The sequence below is a fragment of the Protobothrops mucrosquamatus genome, unplaced genomic scaffold (genome assembly GCF_001527695.2).
Source record: "Protobothrops mucrosquamatus isolate PMUCROS unplaced genomic scaffold, P.Mucros_1.0 scaffold135, whole genome shotgun sequence".
Lineage (NCBI taxonomy): Eukaryota > Metazoa > Chordata > Lepidosauria > Squamata > Viperidae > Protobothrops > Protobothrops mucrosquamatus.
Window position 1 is genome coordinate 269,975 of NW_015386502.1, and position 24,849 is coordinate 294,823.

At 34.8% G+C, this 24,849-nt stretch overlaps 1 protein-coding gene across 1 annotated transcript in view; it reads left to right on the forward strand.

Moving 5' to 3' along the window:
• The first annotated feature begins 5,239 nt into the window (after positions 1–5,239).
• CNBD1 (cyclic nucleotide binding domain containing 1) overlaps positions 5,240–24,849 on the forward strand; it is a 131,360-nt gene continuing 111,750 nt past the window's right edge. Inside the window, 4 exon segments of the mRNA XM_029283559.1 lie at positions 5,240–5,244; positions 6,238–6,308; positions 14,686–14,749; positions 20,484–20,597. Of these exon segments, the coding sequence (XP_029139392.1) occupies positions 5,240–5,244; positions 6,238–6,308; positions 14,686–14,749; positions 20,484–20,597 (254 nt within the window).

Genomic DNA, 24,849 nt, shown 5'->3' on the forward strand with positions numbered 1-24,849 from the left:
TAATGATAGTACTGCATTTGGAACTGGACAGGTCATTTATAAATGAGTTCCCTCAATCTATTCAATAAAGAAGTATTAAAAGTCTCAACTATGGGATTTTTAGAGACAATTGACAGTACCAAAGTTCAGCTTTCCCTGATGCTGTTCTAATCATGGATAGAAACCGCTGGTAGGATGAACTGGAAATAAGCACAGGTTGCTAAAAAGCTTGATTTGAGGAGAAAATCATTTCTCTAATGCACAGTTTTCCAAATCTGCTAATGTATTGTGTCCTTCCTTGCCCATCATATAGTAAGTTGCAAAGTTACCTCAAGCTTGATCTTTTTTGCTAGATCTCTTTGTAAAATGAACCTCAGCTTTCTCCTTTCAGCATTATAGAAACTTCAGGAAGTTAGATCAGACAAACAGAGCATTCTTTTCCAACCTGATGCCTCTAGAAGTGTTGGACTTTGGGTCCCATATTTCTTGGCAAGAAAATATATTTTTGGGCATGCAATCAGAAATGATGGTGGTAGAAGGCCACTATCCTTGGACAACTCCATATTGGGAAAGATGCTTTAATTTATCAATCAGGCACACATCTGGAAAACACCAATTTATAAAAGAGAGTCTTTCATTTTAAGAAATGTTTTAAATAAGATGAAGTTAAAGCCAGATAAGGAGTAAAGTATATATAGCAAGACAGAGTAATCAAGTATACAAAACAAATTACTTTAAGGATTCTTCTTAGCATGTAGAACAGCTCATAATTACAGCCACAGGTAAATCTAAGGTTGTTTTCTCATTACCTTGGTTAATCATTCCCTCCCCTTTTGAAGCACCTTCTCTTCAGATTGCTAAAGTTAAAGAAAGTAAGGAAAGATATAATCTTAAAGTAGTTAAAATCAGTTCTGAAGATCAGAAGCAGCAAAAGTTCATGCTAATTTATTTTAAAATAGATTACAGAAGAGCATTTAAAAACATTGGAACATCTCAGATTGTGCTTGCGTATTAATTTATTACATATCCACTGCTTTTTCTTCAGATCTGCATAGCTATTCCATATCTACAATAACCAGGATGAAAATGCTTAAAGTAATAATAATTCTCCCTAAATCAGTGTTGTATGGAATGATTGTCAACAGATGCAGAAATTCCATGTTCCATCTCTGGTGTCTGCAGACAGAACTAGAATGCCTGAAATTCTGGTAAGTTGCTATAGTTAGTTTGAATTATGAACAATTTGACTACGTACAAGGCATTGGTCCTCTGTTCATATTTCAGTCACATAGAAAGGGTTTTTTTAAAAATTTTGTTGGAGGCTGAAGTATTTGTGTCTTTGTGAGAGCAAGAATCTGTGAGAAAGCAAGGCAGGTTTTATAATAATAAGAAAAAGAGATTTATTTACACTATATAAATTCTAGAGATAGGTGAGAGCTAGTGCTACATATAGCTACCTATATCCTACCTGGAACAGAATCATAGAGCATTTGCTGTGTACAAAGTATAGTTTACTTGAGAAAAAAAAGAAGTGGCTGAGATCTGTAATGATATAAAACAAAGATCAGAAGAGTGATAGAGAAAGAGGAGAAATAGAGTAAATCTTTAACTATACCCAAATGTTCCTTTGTGATCATCAAAGGAGTCAGTGCCATTAATTCATATCTTCCACTTGACATGTTTCTGGATGAAGCAGTGAAAAGAAGACTTGTCTCAGTATAGAATATTGCCACATTGCCTGCAGATCCAATCTTTATCAAGCAACTGGAAGAGTTGCATCCAAACTCTCCCTCCTTCCCCTCCATTCTCTCTCTCTTATGTGGTCTAGTGCACAATATAACTGGTGTAAATAGGTAGAGTAGATAACCAATAGGTATTGGTTGATCAGATAAGATTTCATTTTTGACCATAATAAAGAAACTAAACTGGACATAATAAAGAAACTAAACTGGGAAGCCAGTTTCTAAACATTAAGCTCATGTCTAGAAAATTGAACCTTATTGTACAAAATTGCACAATTGAAACCATTGTCCTTATTAAAATGAAATGTTTTTTATGAAGGTAAGACAGGTGCTAGCAAATATAATCTTGCACCCTAGTGAAGCATTGGTCTAGGCCAGGGGTAGGCAACCTTGGCTCTTTTAGACTCATGGACTTCAACTCCCAGAATTCCTGAGCCAGTTATGCTGGCTCAGGAATTCTGGGATATGAAGTCCATGAGTCATAAAAGAGCCAAGGTTGCCTACCCCTGGTCTAGGCCCAGCCATACCATCCCTATATCTGCCACTGGTAATTGGTCTGATGTGGCTTAATACTAAATTTCCATGTTAGATTTAAGATATATGCATGAAAAAAGTTCATGCATGCCTCTGAACTTTCTACCATCCTCAATGTTTTTAATTGAATTCACAAATATTTACTATTTTTTTTAAAAAATCTGAGAATTAAATTATTGCTTTTTAAACCAAACCTTTTTCATTTTTAAAATATTTAGCTGATGACCTACCGTAAATAGTCTTTGTCTGCATTTGCAGTATACAGCATTCCCTGTCTCTGTTTGTCTACTCTAAATCATAGTACAACAGTATCCCATGTAACTTAAAAGACTTTGTGATAAGAGATTTATGTGGCTGTGTATGTGTATGAAACTATACCAAGACCGTATGCATTTATTATTACATATCTCCTATATGTAAAGTATTAAATGAACTTATCACTGTCTCTTGCAAACCACAGAATATAAAATTGCTCAGTTTGTGAGCATGGCTAATGTCTTAACCGATAACAATATAGCATATTTTATAATATTATATTTTATAATATTAAACTTAATACAGGTTATTTAATATATATTTTAATTTGGCTTTTAGAGATATCTATTGTATTGTACTGTTTTTATTTACCTGTAAGCCGCCCTGAGTCCCTCGGGAGAAGGGCGGGGTATAAATGGGATTAAATAAATAAATAAATTGAAGAAATCATAGTGAAAATCAAACATGGCTTAGAGCAACCTCCAACACTCTTAACTTCATAGGCTATGCTTTCCCTTTTTATCCCATAGTGAATCATGGGTGAAATAGTAGAATGATGTATAGGATGCTAGATGGCTTCCAAATGGGAATATATGACTACATGTTGTGGATTATTTGTCTCTGTTTTCCCTGAATGAAATTATCTTTAACTATTGAACATTTGGAAAGCAGGATTTCTTATGATTCATTTTTTCCCTTTCTAACCTTGCCTTTCAGAAGACAAATGTGTTAACTGTGCAAATGTGTTCTCTCTTTCATAGACTTTCAAACAGTTACAGGTGGTATAATCTCCTTGGTCTAATCTTCCTATGTTTCCTCAACTTTTCTTCCATAATTTTTAAAAATGACCATGTCCATTACGGAGAAAAAAATCGTAAATAATGGAAGCAACAGCATTACTAAACCTCTTTATTAATAATGAAGAAAGTGTCTCTGTGTTTGTATGTGTGTGCAGGTGGTTTAAATTTCCAAAGAGCATGTATTTTACAAGAAAAAATGAACTCTGAGACAGAGAATCTGTTTTTTTTCTTCAGCAGAATTACTAATTAACTTAAGTGTAAGGAAGTATGGCAGATTGCAGGGAAGCATATTCCAAATAGAATTTCAGGGAGAAAAATGGTTAGGTCTTAATGTTCCTCAATGCTTACTTCCAAACGTTCTCAGAGTACTGAGAGTGAGGAGAAGAAAGAGGAAACGAAAGATAGAAATGACATTTATGACTCCAATAGCATTCATCTTTCCATTTTCAAGGTAATGGTGTAGGATATCTCATATCCTTTAAAACTATTATCTATGCTTTTATGTGGGCCAAATTGTTCATTACTAACATGCACTTCTGAAATAAATCTCATAATTTCTAATTTAAAAACTATTTATCCATAGCTTTTATCTGTGTGCTCTTCTGCTTACTATCATTCATTGGTCAAAGATAAAATTCAAAGGAAACAATTATTTCATTAATCCATCATTCTATGAGAATTTATTTATGCCCCTTTGCTTTTGTTACTAAAAACACCTGAAAGGCAGTTATAGAATTACAGCCACATAAGGATTTCAAATAGCAAACATTTCATCCATGAAAGAAACAGTAAAGTTTTATGTCTACGGAAACTGAATTTCATCTTCACCAGATAATGTTCTGATTATTTATCTGAGAAGAAAAATATCATTATTTTTTATTTTGCTGCACATATTTTTCTTGCAACATTTTCATATTATCAACAAAAAAGTGAATTATAGGAGATTAGCTGAAAGCCAAAGCATTTTTCAAGAGGTGATCATTTAATTGTCACCATATGAATTACTTGAAGAACACTTTTTACTAGGTAATAATTAAGATGAAAGGAGGAATAGCCACAGATTATTTGAGGTGAAATGGAGTAGCAATTACTGACACAAAATAGTTCTTTCTTGTCTATCACATATTTAGAATATTTTATTTAACAATGTGAAATTTTACAATGTTTCTCAGGAAATCACACCTTGATGGGCTCAGTAACATTAGTGACCCTTTAAGAAAACAGAAAAAGGGAGCCACAAGAGTTACTCTGATTGATAACATCAAAACAGGAAAAATATGCTAAAAACTATCAATTTATCTTGTGATTTATCTCTGTTCTTTCAGTGAGCTAGCTAGTTCCATTTGAAAGGCATGATTATGGCTTGAAAAGCAATAAGGAATAATCTTCATACACCTGTTTTTGGGCCCTACCTCAGTGCTACACAGGCCCTAAAATCAGCTGGGGTTGCAAGCTTTCATGTCTTGGTAAAAGAATCCAAATGTTGAACTTCTGGCATATTACTATCATGGAGAACAGTAGAAACATACGTTGTTTAATTTTTGTGAGAATTTTCTGGAAAGACCTGAAAGGCTAAGAGAAAGCTTTGAATTACTGGCCAACAAGCCATCACTGGTTATCTGACTGTTCTCACTGAACTGTTGGGCAGAAAAGGAAAGTGATGGTCAATTGTCAATTTTCTATACTATGACATAGGCACACATCCTATGATCATAATATTGTGCTATTGGGAAAAAAATCAAAACAGTCTTGATCAGTTTGGATGTGTTTAAGTTGGAATCAAAAGGATTTGGAGGCAAACATGCTAACCATTTGCATGCTTTTCCAGATGGGAAATAAATGCTAAGTTACATCAATTTAACATCCTGCTAAAATAGTATTCCAAAAAAGGTTGGAAGTTTAGTACTATTGAAAAGGAAAGTCTAGAGTATGAGGTACAACTCACATAGAAATTAAAGTAAGCAGAGACTACAAGGGCATTTTTTGGGGAAGGTGGGGAATGTCACAAATTCAAGATGGTGGCCAAGATGGCACTATAGTTACTCTTCTTATTGCCTCTGAAGAGCTAGCTATAAGCAAAGGCTGGACATATGCAAGCAGCTATAACTGAGTTGTGACACATAGTCAACAACTTTTCATTATGTTATATGAATAGATTGAAGGTGTAAGAGTAAATGTTTTGAATTTTGTATAAGCAACAGATACTGTATGCTGTATAATCCTATGCTGTTGTTTATGTGGCTGGGATCTAAGGTAAAAGACATGTATGTATGTATGTATGTATGTATGTATGTATGTATGTATGTATGTATGTAAACTGGCCATCTCAAATATATGAGGATGGCAAGCAACCATGATAAGCTTAGGATCAAAACATGTTTTCATCCTTGACTGGAACCTGATTGTATATGTCAGGCAAGCTCATATATTTCATGACTCATTATTGTTTTATATACTGATTGAAAATCTTCCTGAAACTTTGCTAGCTTCATTTCCCAGCCTTTCTGGACCACATTTTGCCTTTAAATCTGATGTGTTGCCTAGTCCTAACTGATAGATATATAGTATATCTATACACACAAGCACTGGCTGCAATAAAAGATTTAATTATTAGATGCCGTAGGATTTTGTTCAATGTGGAAAAAAAATGTCTTTGAAAACATCTTTGAAAATGAATGTGAGAATAATTCTCTTCTGCATTTTGACATGCAGTGCATATTTTGCACTGTTAATAAGACTATTGACTGCCTCTATACTTCAAATGATTATGCCCTCATTTTCTCTTTTGTGACTTCATAAATACTTCAAAATTCTTAGAATTTCAGCTAAGATTCTACTAGGATTACTTCAGAAGAAAACAGCATCACATTTTTCTCTTCCTATACATCTAAAAATGCTAACTGGTATGTTTTTGTTTCTTCTTACAGTTTGTTACAGAACTTTGAGATTTATGGAGTTGTACTCAAAATGCAGTATTTTCTTAAAGATTATTCAGAAGGTACACTGGGATCAGATAACTCTAATATCATTGATTGTTTTTCTGTGATCTTTACCTTGGGAAATAGCAAAGCTATTATTCAATACATTCAAGGAAATAATTTGTTCAATTTGTGACCTGCGAGGCTACACCAATCCATCAGCCATACTGGGATCTATACTTTTAGGCAAGTTAGGCGTGTATGAAAATCTGAAGCCATATGATGGATCCTCTCAAAACAGAATTGCCATCAAGTGCATGACTAACCACAAAATATCAGTTTAGCAGGCACAAATATTTTCATATAAAGCCATCATTGTTTACTTTTTCTAAATAGGTTTCTCTATGGAGACCTGGAAATATTCTTGGAAATTTATATATTGTTTGAGCTTGTGCTTTATTATGTATTATTCTAAATTGCTTTGTAAATTAATTAAAAGAATCTGTTGGCTTATCTTTATGTTGCACTAATTGTGAAGAGGCCTCATTAGCTATTTTTTCAAGGTCACATCCTCATGATATAGCCTATAGTTCATCCTCAGTTCACAGTGGAAGTGCCTTACATTCATATATAGGGCTTCCATTTTTCTCTTTCCCCAAGACTAGTAGAAGAATGACGTGGAGTTGGCAGGCAATAAATTCAATTAATTATTTAATTATTTAATTACTTAATTAATTAAACTATGTCACTTCACTGACAATTTTCGTGATGGTACAGTTGGAGATTGGCATTTGCCCAGCAAAATTTAGCTACTTCCTGGAAGGATGTGTCTTTCCTTCCTGTCACTGGGCACTACTTTTAATTTGGCCTTGAAATGTGAATAGACCATGTACCTGCTTCCAGAAACTCATCTTCCAGTTCTCACCAGTACTTTGCAGTTCTCACCAAATTCTCACCAGTGCTTTGCAGGGTCCTTATAGATAGCACTTTTGAAAAAGTGCTGGACCACATTGTTAAACATGGGTTTAGTATTCTTCTGAAAGGATTTTATATTTCTCTTTAAAAAACAGGATAAGTACTTCTGAACAGTACAGGTTTAAAAAGACAATTGAATTGGAAAAGAAAGCTCAGTTGTGCCAGTTACATGCTGCTGATTCTGTTCCAAAGGAATTGCATCGAGTTCTCACTTGCTTCTGTCAAAAAGTAGTTTCTTGTAACTAGGATTCCTATTTGTTTTTTTTTACTATTATGCTTTTTTTACTAATTCAAATAAGCTATTTTCTTCTTTGCTATGCATGGTGGACTTGTAAAAAGGCTAGAAAATTCTGGATACAAATACATACAGTGCGGTGATATAAAAATATAAAGATTAATATACATATGAAACCAGAAATTTCTTGTTTAGTCAATGGGAAAAGATTGTGGGAGATTGTTTTTGTACCTGGTAATTGCAGCAAGATTGCTATATGCACAAAGATGGAAAGATTCTGAAATATCCACAATGGAGGAATGGTTAGTAAAGATGACAGAATTCACAGAAATTGCAAAATTAACATGTTTGATTAGAGAGAAGACAGCAAGTGCATTTATTACAGATAGACCTTGATTTACAATCATTTGTTTAGTGATCATTCAGTTACAAGGTACTGAAATGATCAAAAGTTGGGTGCTTGGAAAATGTCATGTATTTATGATGATTGCAGAATCCCAAGGTCATGTGATTACCATTTGTGACTTTTTAAGCTGACTTCTGGCAAGCAAAGTCAATGTAGGAAACCAGCCAGAATTCAGGTCCTGCCTTGAAAGCCACTCATGAAAGCCAGTTGGTAACTTTGAAGTGATCATTCTTTGCCAACCCATCTCACAGGGTTGTTGTTGTGGGGGAAATAGGAAGAGAGAGGTATATTGGATATACTCATTACCTTCAGTTTTATTAAAATCGTAAGGTGGGATATAAATAGATAAGATTAAAAAAAATCAGCACAGCAAATTGACAGCATATTTTTCTGCTGATTTAAGGACTAGAAGAATGCATGTTAATATCATTGTAGGAAGAGCCCTAAAAGGCTGGAATGGAACATGGCATATACTAAGGAAGAAGTTTAAAGACTTAGCATAATACATGGATTATCACCTGGAAAATTCCAGTCTTTTTGCAAAGGTTTACAGTATCATACTATTCTATGAAATTAGATTTGATTCAATTGTTCATAGGATACTTCCCAAGCTTTGTCATCTTATTTTCTCTGTGATAAAACTGTCTATTTAAGCCTATTTTTTCTATAATACATAAAACCACTAATATTACCAATCTTGCTTTTTAGAAGCCTTTAACAGGCTTTATCACAGCTTTTTAGTTCTGTTTATATTTGTGTACACCTAAATAATTGCATACTGTATATAGGAATTGTCCAACACATTTGAAGACCATCAGAGAAATAGAGACTGTTACAGCATATATGTATAAATAATGGTCTTTTAAGAAAATGATTCATAAGTATTAAATCAATGTAGAAACAGGTATGTATTTAGGATTTGTATATGGGAAGCTGTTGCATTTTCCATTCATTTTTTAGTTCATTATAACATTATTCTTACTGTTTGCTCCTTATCCTTAGGATATGATTTGGGAGGGAGATGATTCACTGACAATGGTAAATGATTTATAGACTCTTTGGGCTATTCAGGGTTTAGTTCTAATAGTGTCCATTGGTAAGAGTAGTATTTAGTTATACTCTGAACAGACACTCAATGGACTCAGTAAAGAGCCAATTTTTGTTAAAAGTGAACTGGGCAATCATCAAATACATTTTTTTATTCAGAAAAGTCCTATGAAAACATAAAATCTATGATGAGATGCTGATAGCTTTCCATCTGTCAAGACGGAGCTGCTAAGAAGGATTAGACTATAAAACTAATCTACTGGAATTAAAATGAATTTAATTTGTTCCTAGTGATGAATTGTGAATGCGAACAGGAAATGTTAGTTTTAACATTAGCAACCTGCCCCTGCCAAAAGTAATTTTGAGATTACATATTTTGAACAAGAATTTTTGACAGCGCAGGAAGAAAGGGTGAAGCTTTTTCTGTCTGTCCTCTTCCTATTTTTTTTTAAATGTGCGTTTGCACCTTCAGTGACGCATTGCTGGCAATCATTCTGTATCATTTATAGACTGAATTATTTTCGGCAATAATTTGAGGCAGCCAAATGTGTTGCAAAAATCCAAAGGCTCTGCAAGTATTGCTTCATTAAGATGCCTGCTGTGTGCCCAGAGCACCTGAGGCAATTAAGCATCTGCGCCAATTTAGTCTTCCATGCTTTCCAAAACTTTTTTTTCAACATGTCACATTCTCTCCTCCCCTCTTTGGACACAGAAGCATAAAGTTATTCATCTTCAGGTCCTGTATCCACAATAATGTTCTGTTCACAGTACAAAGGAATCCAAATGGATCTTTGCAAATTGAGTTTAACACTGAGGGATAGACTGTATTGTTCCAAAAGATTATTTTGTTTATCCATGTGCAAAACTTCTATTTCCAAACTGCATATAGTGTTGAAAATGAAAACATCCAGGACTCTGAATGTCAGTGCTGCTCAAATATGAATTATGAACATCTCTATCTGTCATAGGAAAATGTTTATAATTGAATTAATATATTATTTCATGGCAAAAATATAATCCCTAGGAATGGTCAGTGGTCTTTCACATGAACTCATGGAATGAGAAAACAGTTAACATTTTCAGAAAGCTAAAATTCTCACTTGAGAGAATAGTTACATTTTATAGTAGTTTATGGAAAGTGCTTTGTCTTGATGCTTTATGCAATGGTGGTAAAGTCTTTTCCTGTGAAGAGTTGAACACAGTCCCAGATCCATACAAAGATCAATTAAGGGGATATGTATCTTGCAATCTGTACTCAGGCAAGGGAGGGAATTCTACTTCTGCTTTATCATCCCACTGTCTTTCAATTTCCTTACCGAAGCTGGCAGAGATGATTGTGAAACTACTATTGTGAATATTTAGAATTTAATTCTGCAATAGTTCAATATCTATGCAGGAACTGATTTAATTAGGGCTGCTCAGGATTTCACAGTCATGAAAATCACAGCTCTTTCTCAAATTGTTATTAGTTAACACATCTGACAAGTCACACACACATTCTTTCACACACAAATACACAAAGCATAAATACACACAACACACACACACACACACACACACACACTTGCAGTTGGGATTCAGATTTACTGCACTATTCCTCTCTAGAAAAGTGGGAGAACTAATGAAATGGACTATCCCTAGAAGTTACTGGATTTCAGTGGACTTCTGAAGGCTCTGGGGGATTTTCCAGACAGTATGATATGCAGTTCTGTCAATAGTGTCACTTCCCTATGGAATATAGAGATGGTCAAGGCAGTTGACATGATCATGCCTGAGAATGGTATAGGGTTTTTTCAGCCCCTTTATTAAACGTCTCAGTTAACAGCAATGTAGCAAATCAGGAGAGCTCATCAGTACTCATCATCAGTAACGAGTACTAAGAGCTCATTACTGATTCTATTGTGCAACACAGTAAAGGGCATAACATCAATTCTTTCTTCTGCTGTTGTGTCTTCTCACTATCACTATCTCACTATCACCTATTGGAGTTATGCTGAATGGCATTTGAAATCTTCAAAATATCACATTATATAGCACCCTTGGCAACTTGTTGTAACATGGGGTTAAACATGTTGAGGGCAAAACTGATATAATTTTCACAACTGAATCTCTAATTATGGCAGTTCAATTTGTATATGTTTCAAGGTTCAATTTGTTTTCATATGGAATTTTAGATGTGAACAAGGTGAGTGGGTTTGATCAGTCACAGTGTTTCTTGCCCCTTGTCACTGTTGTGAGAAAAATGCTCACTTAAATAAGAAACCAGCATAATTGGAGCTGGATGCAAGTATATATATATTTTGGAATGTATAAAGTGATCGCTGGACTGCCAAACTTGCAGGAGAGAGCTGGGAATAAAACAAGGCTACAGAGTATATATGTTGAGTAATTTACACTACATAAAGAAAGATAAAGAAAGATAGCAAATCACCGTGTGACCCTTTCACTGGACTGTTTTTGATAAGCTATTAAAATTGACAACCTTTAACTTTCCACGCTATTTGGATTCTATCCTTTTAGATAATATCACCGTGTTCAATAAATAGTGTTTATTGTTTATCCAAGGAGGCGTGGTGGCTCAGTGGTTGAAGATGCTGAGCTTGTCAGGTTGAAAGACCCAAGCGCTGTGCGATGGGGTGAGCTCCCATTACTTGCTGATCATATGATCATGGAAAACACTGGCTTCCTTGGCTAAGATGAGTACCACCCCCTAGAGTCGGACATGGCTGGATAGGGGAAATCTGTACATTTACCTTTCTATTTTATCCACATCCTTTCATACCATTCTATTCACATCCTGAAGGAAGGAAATCTGTCTGTTTCTTTTGTCTGTCTCCAGTCCAATATATAATCTATTTCTAAGGCATATAAAAATAAACAAATGAAGTAAGCCACCATACCACTTTTGGCTTATTACATCTAATCTTCCCGAGTCATATTCTCACTCAGTTGGTTTGAGTTGGTAAAGATACACGTTAAAGATGGTTGGCCAACAAGATGCTTGAACATATCATAGCTGATCAAATCTACCCAGATCCTTTTGGCTGAACTAGATTTTCTAGATCAATTTTAATGAAATTTTAGGCCTAGTTTTGCCACTGGAACTGCTTTGGATGCTCAGGTGGATTATCCCTGCTGAGAGAAAGTTGGGAAAATGCCACCATTTAAGGGCGTAATACCATTGACTGAGAAGGCTGGAGATGGGGGTTAAATAATCATGATGGTGGCTGCAGCATGGGACCAAAACCTTGCCTCTTTTTACAGATGACACACATGTAAAAAGGGATGAGGTTTCAATAATGGATGGTGCTTTTACTTTTTGGACATCCCCTGGATATTCCTGCCATTGGCTGATATGAGACTGAGGACTTCCTTGGGTGTGGACCTGTTTGGTGATGATCCCAATCTTAGACTGCCCATTCAGATAGGATATGTCTGGAACCATCTTTATTATCTTTTTGATGCCTGGCAAATATATTTTCATGCTACCAAGATTTTTTTTTTATAATAGTGCTGCTATGATTTTTAACCTTCTGCTGCTACTATATCTTATTCCTTATTTTGACTTGCTTATTTTATTAAATGTTTTTGTGTTGTAAAGCTTTAATTACCTTTTTTTAACTATCAACCACTTTTTAAAATAAAAAAGTAGAGAAATATTTTATATGTATGTATGTATAGATAAATGAATAAAATATGTGGCCTTGCTTCAAAGAAATAAGCTTCTGTGTATTGGTTGTCCCTATGCAGAAGATACTTTCTGTGTTGTGATGTGTACAGCCGCTGTACTTGGCTGCTTGGAAGTGGGAAGGTGCTCAGAGGGTTGTGCATTATTCAAAGCTTCATCATAGCTTTGAAGTTCTGCACACCCCTAATAGCTAGTATCTGCATTGCATATTAAAAAGTTCTAGATCAGTAATGTTATATGTATATTAAGTGAAGGAAAAAAGATTGTTAGAGAATTACATATTCAACCATTTACTGATTCTGATAAAGAATATTTGTAGTTCAGGGTTGAAATGAGGAGTACTTGATATTCTCTGAGCTTAGTTATTTTCTTGCAGACATTTCATTACCCAAACTAGATAACATCATCGGTGCTAATGAGTGGGGTTTACTCTCATTACTTTATATTCTAGTGGCTTGCCCTGTCAGTGTTTGTGGGAGTGGTCTTGAAGGTTCTTTGTTTACTGTTAGCTTGTTTGGCAGTTCCTTGATTGGGTATTGTTTACTTCTTGATTGTTGTTCTCATATTTATCTTGGAGTTAATCTATGCTCATAACAACAACAACAACAACAACAACAACAACAATAACAAAGTTGGAAAGGACTTTGGAGGTCATCTAGTCCAAACCCCTGCTCAGAGAGGAAACCCTATACCATTTAGACAAATGGCTGTCCAGTCTCTTCTTAAAAACTTCCAGTGTTGGAGCATTCACTGCTTGTGGAGGCAGGTTGTTCTACTGGTTAATTGTTCTAACTGTCAGAAAATTTCTCCTTAGTTCTAGGTTGCTTCTCTCCTTGATTCATTTCCATCTGTTGCTTCTTGTCCTGCCTTCAGGCGCTTTGGAAAATAGCTTGACTCCCTTTTCTTTGTGGCAGCCCCTGAGATATTGGAACACTGCTATCATGTCACCCCTAGTCCTTCTCTTCATTAAACTAGACATGCCCAATTACAGCAACTGTTCCTTATATGTTTTAGCCTCCAGTCTCCTAATCATCTATGTTGCTCTTCTCTGTACTCTTTCTAGAGTCTCAACATCTTTTTTACATCGTGGTGACCAAAATTGGATGCAGTATTCCAAGTGTGGCCTTACCAAGGCATTGTAAAGTGGTATTAACACTTCACATGATCTTGATTCTATCCCTCTGTTAATGCAGCCTACCATTGTGTTGGCTTTTTGGGTAGCTGCAGCACACTGCTGGCTCATATTTAAATGATTGTCCACTAGGACTCCAATATCCTTCTCACCTTTACTATACCTGTGCATTTGGTTTTTCTTGCCTAAATGTAGAACCTTACTTTTTTCACCATTGAATTTCATTTTGTTAGATAGTGCCCAGTGTTCAAGTCTGTCAAGATCCTTCTGTATCTTAAACCTGTCTTCTGGAATGTTGGCTATTCCTGCCAGCTTGGTGTCGTCTGCAAATTTGATGAGTTCCCCATCTATCCCTTCATCCAAATCGTTGATGAAGATGTTGAAGAGCACTGAGCCCAGAACTGAGCCCTGGGGCAACCCACTACACACTTCCCTCCATGTAGATGCAGTTCCATTGAGGACCACATGCTGAGTATGGCCGGTCAGCCAGCTACGAATCCATCTGGTGGTGATACTGTCTAACCCACATCTTATTTCTATCTCATCTGGGTGTTGATTGCTGGTGGAGAGGTGTTTTGGTCTTTTTGTTCCCTTTTTGGCTTATTGATTATCTCTGTTGCACGGTATGTAGAAGGTGTTTATGTATTTAGTTCAGGATGGTAATAGTTTCCCAGTTGAAACTATAGTTAAGTCTGTCCATATGTTAATAATATTTTACTGGCTTTTGGCCATTGCTAAATTTTACATACCGGTACTTATTTACAGGCCACAACTAGCAGATTAATGTCATTATCTTACAGGGTTTTCAATAGTTCGGCTATTATTTTCTCAACTTCTGCAGCTTTGATAGTAACAATATTTGCTAAGGTCCATATAGTTACTTATAGTTTAGCTCAATCATTCCTCCTTTTTAAATATAGTTTTCTTGTTGTAAACAATTCTTTTGTAAGCACATTTTTGCAATATCACCATAGGTTTTCAAAAGCTGAACTATGACCAATTGGATGCATTACTCCACATTGATGGTCTTCAAACCAAGTAAGCAATTTAAATTAGTTTTCTTAGGTGCATATAAAATTTGTGAAAAGGTAGCCTGAAGGGAATGTCTGATTTTTTTTAATAATATGTTTTTTCAGATATACTTAAATATAAATAAATGGAAGCATGGTAGTACCTTTTGATTCTGGTATGCATACAACAGGATGAGCCTTGTATCAGAGCGCTTCAGCTATCATCTTGCTGACTTTGTCCCCATATACCACCATTTGCTGTTGTCACTGGATGTTAGGCAATTATGTTAGGCACAATATGAAAACAGAATTTATTCAAACTGTTAATGTGTTTTGTTTATTTATTTATTTAGAAAATTTGCATTGCCGCCTGCTTGCACAGGGCAACTCAAGGTGGCTTACATAAGTAGAAAAACACCCTATAAAAATAAAATAACAAGAGGAAAATAATACAATAATATAACAACCCCCCATCCCCACCCCAGCAACAACACACATTAAACTGTCCATTTGCCGGGTTGTATTCTGCTCTGGGTTCCCAGGCCCGCTGGCAGAACCAGGTCTTCAGCGCCTTCCGAAAGAGAGAGTGGGGGCAAGTCTAAACTCTGGGGGAATAATGTTTCAGAGAGAGGGAGCTACCATGGAGAAGGCCCTGCTTCTGTGTTCTGCCAGATGCATCTCCTTAGGGGATGGGACCCACAACATTCATTGCCTCCCCACTCTAGTGGGTCAGATTTGACTTAAGCATATCTATCTATCTATCTATCTATCTATCTATCTATCTATCTATCTATCTATCTATCTATCTATCTATCTATCTATCTATCTATCTATCTATCTATATCTATTTTTCTAATTTTATTTTATGAAATAAAATATTATTGTATTAAGAATGTAAATTACAATAGTAAAAACTAATATAAAGGAAACAGAAAAAGAAAAGAGAATGGGAAGAAAGAATAAAAAATGCAGGAACGAAGAAAAAGGGAAAGAAAGAATAAAGAAAAAGAAAACAATTATATAAAGAAGCGACTTTCAACTTTCATCTCAGCCAGTATAAACCAATTTAATTTATAAAGTTAAACAAGGTATCTCTTCATTCCACATCCCATCCCTTATCTACAGTATAACCAAATCCAAAAAACATCAACTTTTCAATCATTAAATATTTTTGTTATGACTTACAATACCAGGATAACCAAAATAATCAGTTGTCAATACATATATTGCATGTGTATATGTGTCAGTGGTGGGATTCAGCCAGTTTGCACCAGTTCGGCAGAACCGGTAGCTAATTTTTTTTGCCAAGCCCAGAATGGACTTCTGGAAGCAGCATCTTCACAGAGAACCAGTTGTTCACATATTTGAATCCCACCACTCTCTCTCTCTCTCTCTCTCTCTTTCTCTTTCTCTTTCTCTCTCTCTCTCTCTCTCTCTCTCTCTCTCTCTCTCTCTCTCTCTCTCTCTCTCTCTCTCTCTCTCTCTCTCTGTGTGTGTGTGTGTGTGTGTGTGAATAAAAAGCCTTTTACCTTGCATCCCAGAGTTCTTTATTTTTATCTGATTGACTTTAAATGTCCATACCTGGGATTCCAATATTCAAAATTATACACACACACACACACACACACACACAGAGACACACACACACACATACACCATTTATGGCCTTATAAAGGAATGTCCTCATAAGGTGATTACAGTAAATACTGGATCTAAAATGATCTACTATTCAAACATAATATCTCAGTATAGCCAATCAAAGTTTATTTGAAAACACTATGGGAAGAAAGTTTTTGTTGTGAGTTGCTGAAAGTCTTTCTTTGATAACACTGGGATATAAATCCAATGAATAAATACATTTATTCATCTTTCAGTGCTGCTGCTGTGATTCTCATCTCAACTGGAATCTTATGTGGGTATTCTTTGTTAACATTTTAAAAAATCAAACATCACCTCTGCCTTGGCCAGGACAAAACATTTTAGAATGTTTTCTGACAATGTACCAAGAATTTCATCCATATGAAGGCATTCAGAACTACTGCTTCTGGGTTGTAATGGTTTAAAACTACACTGGCAGTTTTAAGGACTTGGCTTCATAGATTTGTAAGTCATGTAACCAGGAATGGAACAGCCTTAATATTTCCAGTTGAATCTATCAAGGCAGCAGAAACAAGACTGATGGAATTAACTTACTTAAAAGGGATATATTTTATTGCTTTGATCTGACACAGGTTTCCCTCAGGCTACAAATAAAAAACCTGATAGTTGGCTTGAAACTATGAAAGTCTAAGGAGCTGTTTTTTCCTTAAGCTGCTGCCACAACTAAGTTGTCAAAAAAAAAAAAAAAAACCCCACCAAAAAACCAGTCAGAAGGCATTTTGATCAGCAGAAGCATCCATTTTCTTCATATTATGATGCTGTTTGTTATATATCAACATCAGCATATTTATTAACAGTAATAACTCTCTATACAAATTATACACCTTTTTAAATTTACTAGTAAGTCATTGCATCTAGCCTGTATAAATAGGGATAAAAAATTTCTTTATACTGATTTATACCCCTTGTTATTGTTTAAAGTGGAAACTATTGGTTTTCTTTTGCTGGAATTATTGGAGTGATAAGGAATTATTGTCCTTACCAAAATGAAGCAATGGGATATCAGTTCAGTATGGATTGTGATGCTGAGCTATAAACATCTGCTTCAGTGGAATAAGTGATTTCCTCTTCTCTAGATTTCAGATCTTAACCCAATTCAATTCAACAAGGTTTACTGTCAAATCTGCATGTAGTTAGAGAATTTCAACCATTTTTATATTTATGGTGGCATAGTGCATAATTATTGGTTACATCTTATGCTATCTCCTATAGCAGCCTTCCCCAACCTTTTTAGCACCAGAGACCGGTTTTATGAAAGACAATTTTTCCACGGACTGAGGGAGGGGGGATGGTTTTAGTTTATCTCGCTTGCCCACTGCAATTTCTGCATTGTGTAAGTCTGTCTATTGTTGTTGCCTGATTTTCCCATCTTTTATTCCTTTTGTTTTTATTGTTATATTGTTATCTTTCTAGGTTTTTACTTAGTGAGGTTGAATGTTGATCAGTGTACTCATTTAACAAGCCAAACAAATATCAAATATCTGATTTAAAGTTTGTGATTCATCTTATCCATAATAATTTTGATATATACAGATCTGTTCATTCTAAAAAATTATATACCATAGGCAAGAATTTTTCATATAGACAGGAGCTCATTTCTTTCAAGCTAACTCAACCAAAAGTGTCAGCTGGTCTAATGCCAGTTCAGAAAACATTTTTCCCATGAGCAAGTAACAGTGGAGGAAGAGACTTTTGTTTTCTCTGTCTTCTTGATTTTGGATCCATAAGAAAGGTGCCACTGATTAGTTTTATGTTTACCAATTAAGCAGTGAGGCAATTAAAACATAAGCAGATAACCACTTAATTAGATGTAAACCTAACCTTAAATTTAGTATGTCATTATAGCAAACCAGAAAACAAAACTTTAGTTTTTGTTTTGAATTTATGCATTGATCAATCATTGCTCAACTATTCAACAAGGGATTATCAGTAAATATATTTCTGTCCATGAATTATGGAATGATTTTTTTTAAAAAAAGACATGAAATAAGGAAAATAAAATAGTGAGCTGAATGATATGAACTTGAATAATTGTTTTCCGGTGGTGTAACTTTTAAATTCAGGACATTTCAAAAATATACTTATGCATAATTAAAGACAATTTTCTTCAAGATAGTACATAATTAAAGAAGAAATTTTAGTCAGGGTATACTTAGATGATGATGAAATTAGTTAAATGCATCTCAAACTGCACCTGCAGGTTTTCAATATGGAGGATACAGATTTACATTTCTCTCCAATCTGAGAAAAAAATTAATCAAAAGTTTAAATGCTCATAATGAGCACCTATTACCATGCCAAATGAACCTTATAGCAGCCAGATAAATGGACAGCTTAAAAGTCCTCAGTCTGATAAACCACCTCTGACATATTTCTGAAATTGGTCTCTTTCTGTTTTAATATATAATAAAGTTATGGAAGCTAGAGCAATGATTCTCAACCTTTTCTTCATCATGGATCCCCTTTAAATACCTTTTGTAGCCATGGAGCATGGCTACGGACCTTCAAGACTTAATTCAAGATTTAAATCATTTCTTCAAGCCTTTGCACCCCCTGTGATGACATTGTACCCCCACAAAGGTCCATGGACCATAGGTTGAGAACCGTTGAGCTAAATATTAACATTTAGCCCTTGCTCTCAATTTTCTCATGTATGCAAGTATGTATGTATGTATTCATTTCTCTTTCTCTCGTTCATTTTCTTTCCTGTTTTACAACACTTTTCCACATCTTTTTGATTTTTTCATGCTTTTTCCTAAGTTGCTTTGTGCTTAAATTTGATTATATATAACTTTACTCCATATAACGTAGTTACTAAAATGTACTTATAGATGCTAGCTATGACATTATGCCTTGAAATAAAATGGTAAAATAGAATAGCTTGGGTTTTCTTTAACTTCTTTGGCTCTGATGTTGAAAATATAGTTGAACTGTCTAACTATTTTTTCTGTAAGCTGAAGGAACTGTCAGAGGTGACCACATCCGGAGAGTAAGAATGGGATGTTACAAAATCAAAACTTTGCTTGACCTTCCTAAAGCAAATGATCTCTTTCCAAAATTGCCATTTTAATATAGTTGAAGGAAAGAAATGTTTTGGGAAGGGCGATTATGTGCCATTAAGTCATTTTTGACTTCTAGTTACATAGATAAGATTTCTCCATGATGATCTGTCTGTATCCTGGTCTTTCAAGTCATAAATGTGCACTCATTATCCCTGCAACTGAATCTGTCTACCTTGTTGATGGTCATCCTCTTCTTCTCTTTCCTTCCACTTACCCTGGTATTAGATCCTTCTCCAAAGAGCTAGGTCTTTGCATAATGTGTCCAAAATAAGATAGCGTGAGCCTGGTCATTTGTGCCTCAAATGTTCTCAATTTGCTGATGATGTCTAAGAAGTCAGTTTTAGTTGTTTAATTTCATCTGTCATTGTGTTAAGTTTTCCTGTATTTAGACTTTTTACATTAAATTTTCCTGTTATAATTCTATATTTTCAGCACTGGATTTTCTTTTCCTGGGTGAAGGTACTTTCAAAGAAAACACAATTCAAAATGAAATATTCTAGCTCAAAATGAACTCTATAAAATAATGTACACAAATAAATAAAAAATACATCTTGATTGAAATTGGGGATAGTTTTAAAGACACCTACCTATAATTTAGCTAGGATATGAAAAAAGAAAATAAAAAAATCATAGAAGTTCTAGATCAGACATGTCAAACTCGCGACATCACATGACATCGTGTGACATATCGGAGCTTTTTTCCCATTGCCGGCAATGGGGTGGGCGCGGTTTCCTGGTGACGTGTCCGGCCTATGGGCCAGCAGTTTGACACCCCTGTTCTAGATTCTTCACAATGGTTTCTCAGAATTTAGAACTTCCAAGTCAGTCCTATACCACATTTGATTACTATACAAAGAATTTAAAGTATTTCTCTAAGTGATCAGTACTGGCTGAAAAATCTTAAGAATTGGGTCATCTCATCCTAAGATTAGCAGGCTTGGGAAGGCCGTCCAACTGAAACAATTCTGCAATTAGCAATAATATTTCCTAGAATATATCTGAAACACAGTCTTATTGCTTTTTTCATACTTCTTTTTTTAGAGAGGATTTATGCTCCACTGAAGAAGCTCATCAAAAATTTATGAACATTTATCCCAAGATCTTCATTAAAAAAAAGCCCATATTGCCAGGTATTCCTGAAAAAAGAACAATAGGGTAATACATTTTTCTAAATCTGTATTTAATGTAAAAAGGAATCAGGCAATGATATTAGGTCAGTTGTTACCAACATGTGCCTCAAAGCAGCTGTCAAATATAAAGATCAGTAGCTAATGGTAAATTTATTTTCTGCTTGAGCAGAAACATCTGTTTGTTGTTTCAAAGTGTATTTTGTCCTACCTCTGAGAAAAGCATGTCCAATTCATTGTCCAATTTTGAGTCCAAGTTTTACATGGGCATGTTTTTCTCCTCATTATTGTTTAAAACGGAATTCATTAACATTGGAGACCATTCATGGTGTACTATCCATATAAATTAACTATATGTCACCATATTTTTTTCTTTCATTGTAGTAAAGGACAGGAGAAGAAAAATATTGCCAAAACTCCCAGAAAAACAAAACAAAACAAAACAAAAACCTAAATCACAATGCAAAGAGAGGAGCAATCTATAGTTTACAAATAAATGCTACAGTCCTACACTGCTGAGCAAACTAATCCTAAAAACTTTGTACAATTTAGAAAGTATAAAGTGATATATCCTATCTTATAAGTTTCTGTCAAAAGCTAGTTCTCTGTTCAAACTACATTTCCTTTTTTGCCTATAACTGCAGCAAAGATTCAAGCAATGGTAGGAAAGCTGTGAAAACACAAAGCTAGAACAAAGTACATTCTGGTGGCAGATATAGCAATAGCATTAGCACTTAGACTTATATACTGCTTCATAGTGCTTTACAGCCCTCTGTAAGCGGTTTACAGAGTCAGCATATTGCCCCCAACAATCTGGGTCCTCATTTTACCCACCTCATAATTTTAGAAATATCGGTATGCCCAGTGGTGGGATTCAAATATGTGAACAACTGGTTCTCTGTGTGGATGCTGCTTCCGAAAGTCCATTCCGGGCCTGGGCAACAAAAAATTAGCTAGTGGTTCTGCTGGACTGGTGTGAACTGGTTGAATCCCACTCTGGGTATGCCCATTTTGTTTTAGGCTGGCTGTATTTCCCTAATAGATCGTTTTATGTCCAAAAGTATATGCCTTGGAAAAACTACTTAAAAATCTTCATGAGAATTTAATGCATTATTTACTATTGCTGTCATTATTTATTTATACATTTTTAATTCCATATTTCAGTGTCATACATAGCTTAAACTGAAGAATAGTGCTTGCATATTACTGAGACCTTTTCTTGTTTGGGGGCCACTCCACCCCCTACCCACCATTATTTTTCCCATTGCATAATTCTGAGATACAGACGTGTTAGGTATTAAGCAGACTAATACATATTACAAGAAGGTATTTCCTAATTAATTTGAATGAGGTGCATTATTATGCTCTGAAAGTGAGACATTTTGCTAAACAATATGTGGTATCTGTCTGAACATTCCTCCATTCATTTTGTTCCCGTCTTTCACACGCCTTTTCTATTCACACCATCTGTTGGGAATCCCTTAATTTTCACTGGTTAAGAAGCAATATAATAACTGAGACTAAAAGTTATTCATATGTGTCAATTCTTCTACAAGAAGAATTGTTTTATGTTGAAATTTTATTCATGTAGGCATTTTTTTTATTATTAGAAATCTTGTACAGCAAAATGAAATGGACAGGAGACAACCAGCTCAGATCTAATAGTGTTCATTTCCCAGAGAGATAATTTTGATAGGTTTGACAGCATAATTGTAGACTTTTTTTTACGCTTTTAGATCCTTGAGAAAAGCAGAGAAAGTTTATATAATTGCCCAAAAATATGCTGCTCAATATTATTTAGCAAACCTGAGAACCTTTGGAAGGAGATTATTGTGTAACAATATGAAATTTCCTTTATGAGAATGTGTCATTTAAACTTTGATCTAACTCAATGTTTATAAAGACAAACTGTATATAATATTGTAAATTGTTTATAATATTGTACACAGAAAGTCAGTCTCTTTGCTTTATAAGGGCATTGAATAAAATATATTCTCAAATTCTACTTTTAAGTAGAAATAAAGCTTTTTCAAAATAATTTTGCTTACAAGTCAATTGAGAATCAGTGCAATCAACTAATAAGAGTACATACATTAATCGTAAAGCAATATGCTATAAAGGAGCAAGGCAGATGTTTACAAGGATGAGTCAATCAATAAATTCAGTAATACATTTATAGCAGTGATGTCTATTTATTTAATTGTTGCTAGATCCTTCCTTCCTTCCTTCCTTCCTTCCTTCCTTCCTTCCTTCCTTCCTTCCTTCCTTCCTTCCTTCCTTCCTTCCTTCCTTCCTTCCTTCCTTCCTTCCTTCCTTCCTTCCTTCCTTCCTTCCTTCCTTCCTTCCTTCCTTCCTTCCTTCCTTCCTTCCTTCCTTTCTTCCTATAAAAGTCAGCTAAAATAATAATTTCTAACTCCAACAAAGTTTGAATTTGTAATTCAAGTTTCAATGGCATTCTCATGAAATTTTATTTGCTTCCAGTTTTAAGATTTTTTGTTTTAAAAAAGTTTTTTATTTATTTTTCTAGGATGGGGCATGTGTGTACTTTGTTGCTTATGATCAGGTTTCTAGGGTAATTTAGTTTACCCCTTCTTGACAGCAATCACAAGGATGGAAACTGACGGTGGTGCTTATTGGCAGATTTGAGCTAGTTCATGGGAACTTTTTCTAAGTTACATTCCATCTTCTATTATTATGCACTAAATTGAATGAATTATACATACGTTGCATAAAATTGAACATGGGAGATAGGAAGTGGTTATGGTAACAGGAAAACACTGGGAAGGTAGGTGAAGGAAGATTAGAAGTAGGAAAGATATAAGGAAGCTGGAAAAGAAATGAAAAGGAGATTAGACATAAACCAGAGATAGGAGAATCAGCTGGCAGCTTATCATATGAATAACACCTCTGAAACCTGGAAAGAAGCATTTCTAATTATTCCAGAAGACTACCCCATAATTATCTCACAATAAATGTAGATGGGAAATTTCTCCTACGGTTTTCAGAAGTCTGTTTTTACTTCAGAGTTGAATTAAAACTACTTTACTAAAAATGTGTAGTTCTTGTTTCCTTGATCTTCGCCAATTATATGGAGCTTGATTAAAACAATAGTTGTCTAATAGAAATAACAGCAATCCAAAACAAGAGGTGGGCAGAGATTTTAGGACAGGAGCAAGTATTGACCTGCTGAAGAGAAAAACAAACTATGGTGATTGATCTTTATGGCAGTCTCACTTCTATTTTCTGTTCTAGTTTTTGTTCTGTCTTTCTGCTACCATAGCATTTTTTTAAAGCAAGGATCTTCTCATCTCACATAGCATTGCTAAACTTTTACTTAATATTATTTTGCCTTATATTATGCCACCCAAACACCTTATAGGGAGATGGGTGGCATAAAAATTTAATGAATAAAATACAATAAATAAAAAAATTCCTATTCTTGAGTCCTGTAAAAATATTCATTTTAGGGATTACTACCATTTTTCCTTCTACCTTTACTAAGCAATTTTGCAAAAGCAAAAATAATCCAGTAGAAAATACTTTCTTTTCTTCCACAAGCAAGTCTTAGAGAATAATGGGCTGATCGGGTTTCAAGTAGTAGAGGCAAATATCTAATGGACTAGAACAGGCCAAAGGCCTGCTGTTTTAAAAGTGTGTCTTCTCTTTTTAACAGGGATTAATCACGTAAGCCTAGGAAGTTAGAAGTGCATTTGACACCCTCTTCTATTTTCTTTATTTAGCAAATTACGTTACACTTCTTTAAAACCCTATAGTAATATTCAGTTATCAAAATTGGCAACTGCTGGTTATAATTTTGTTTTAAATTATGAATGAAATTTCTTAGTAACCCATCTTTGTCACAGATATCAGAGTTTATGAGTTTATGATTTATTTATTTAATAGATGTACCATATATAGCTGCTGCCCATCTCACAAACATGACTCTGGTTAGCATACAATAACAGCCAGTTGGAACAATTAAAACAAGAGTCAAAAACAATCAGACACAATTACAAATAAAAACAGAATAAAAAAAAAATGTGGAGAGTGCTCCATACAATATAGCCATCTTACAGACTCCTCCTTTCTTTGTGATTCCCCCCAATTGATGTTTTTCCCTAAATGCCAGTAGGGTCAGGGCTAATCTCACCTTGGGGGAAATGATGTTCCAAAGATGTTTATTTTTTTATTGAAACTTATTTTATCCCCTGGAAGCTCAGGGATAAGCATGTTTTAATAGTAGCATTCTCTTTCTCCAGCACAGGAGATGGAGAATCCAC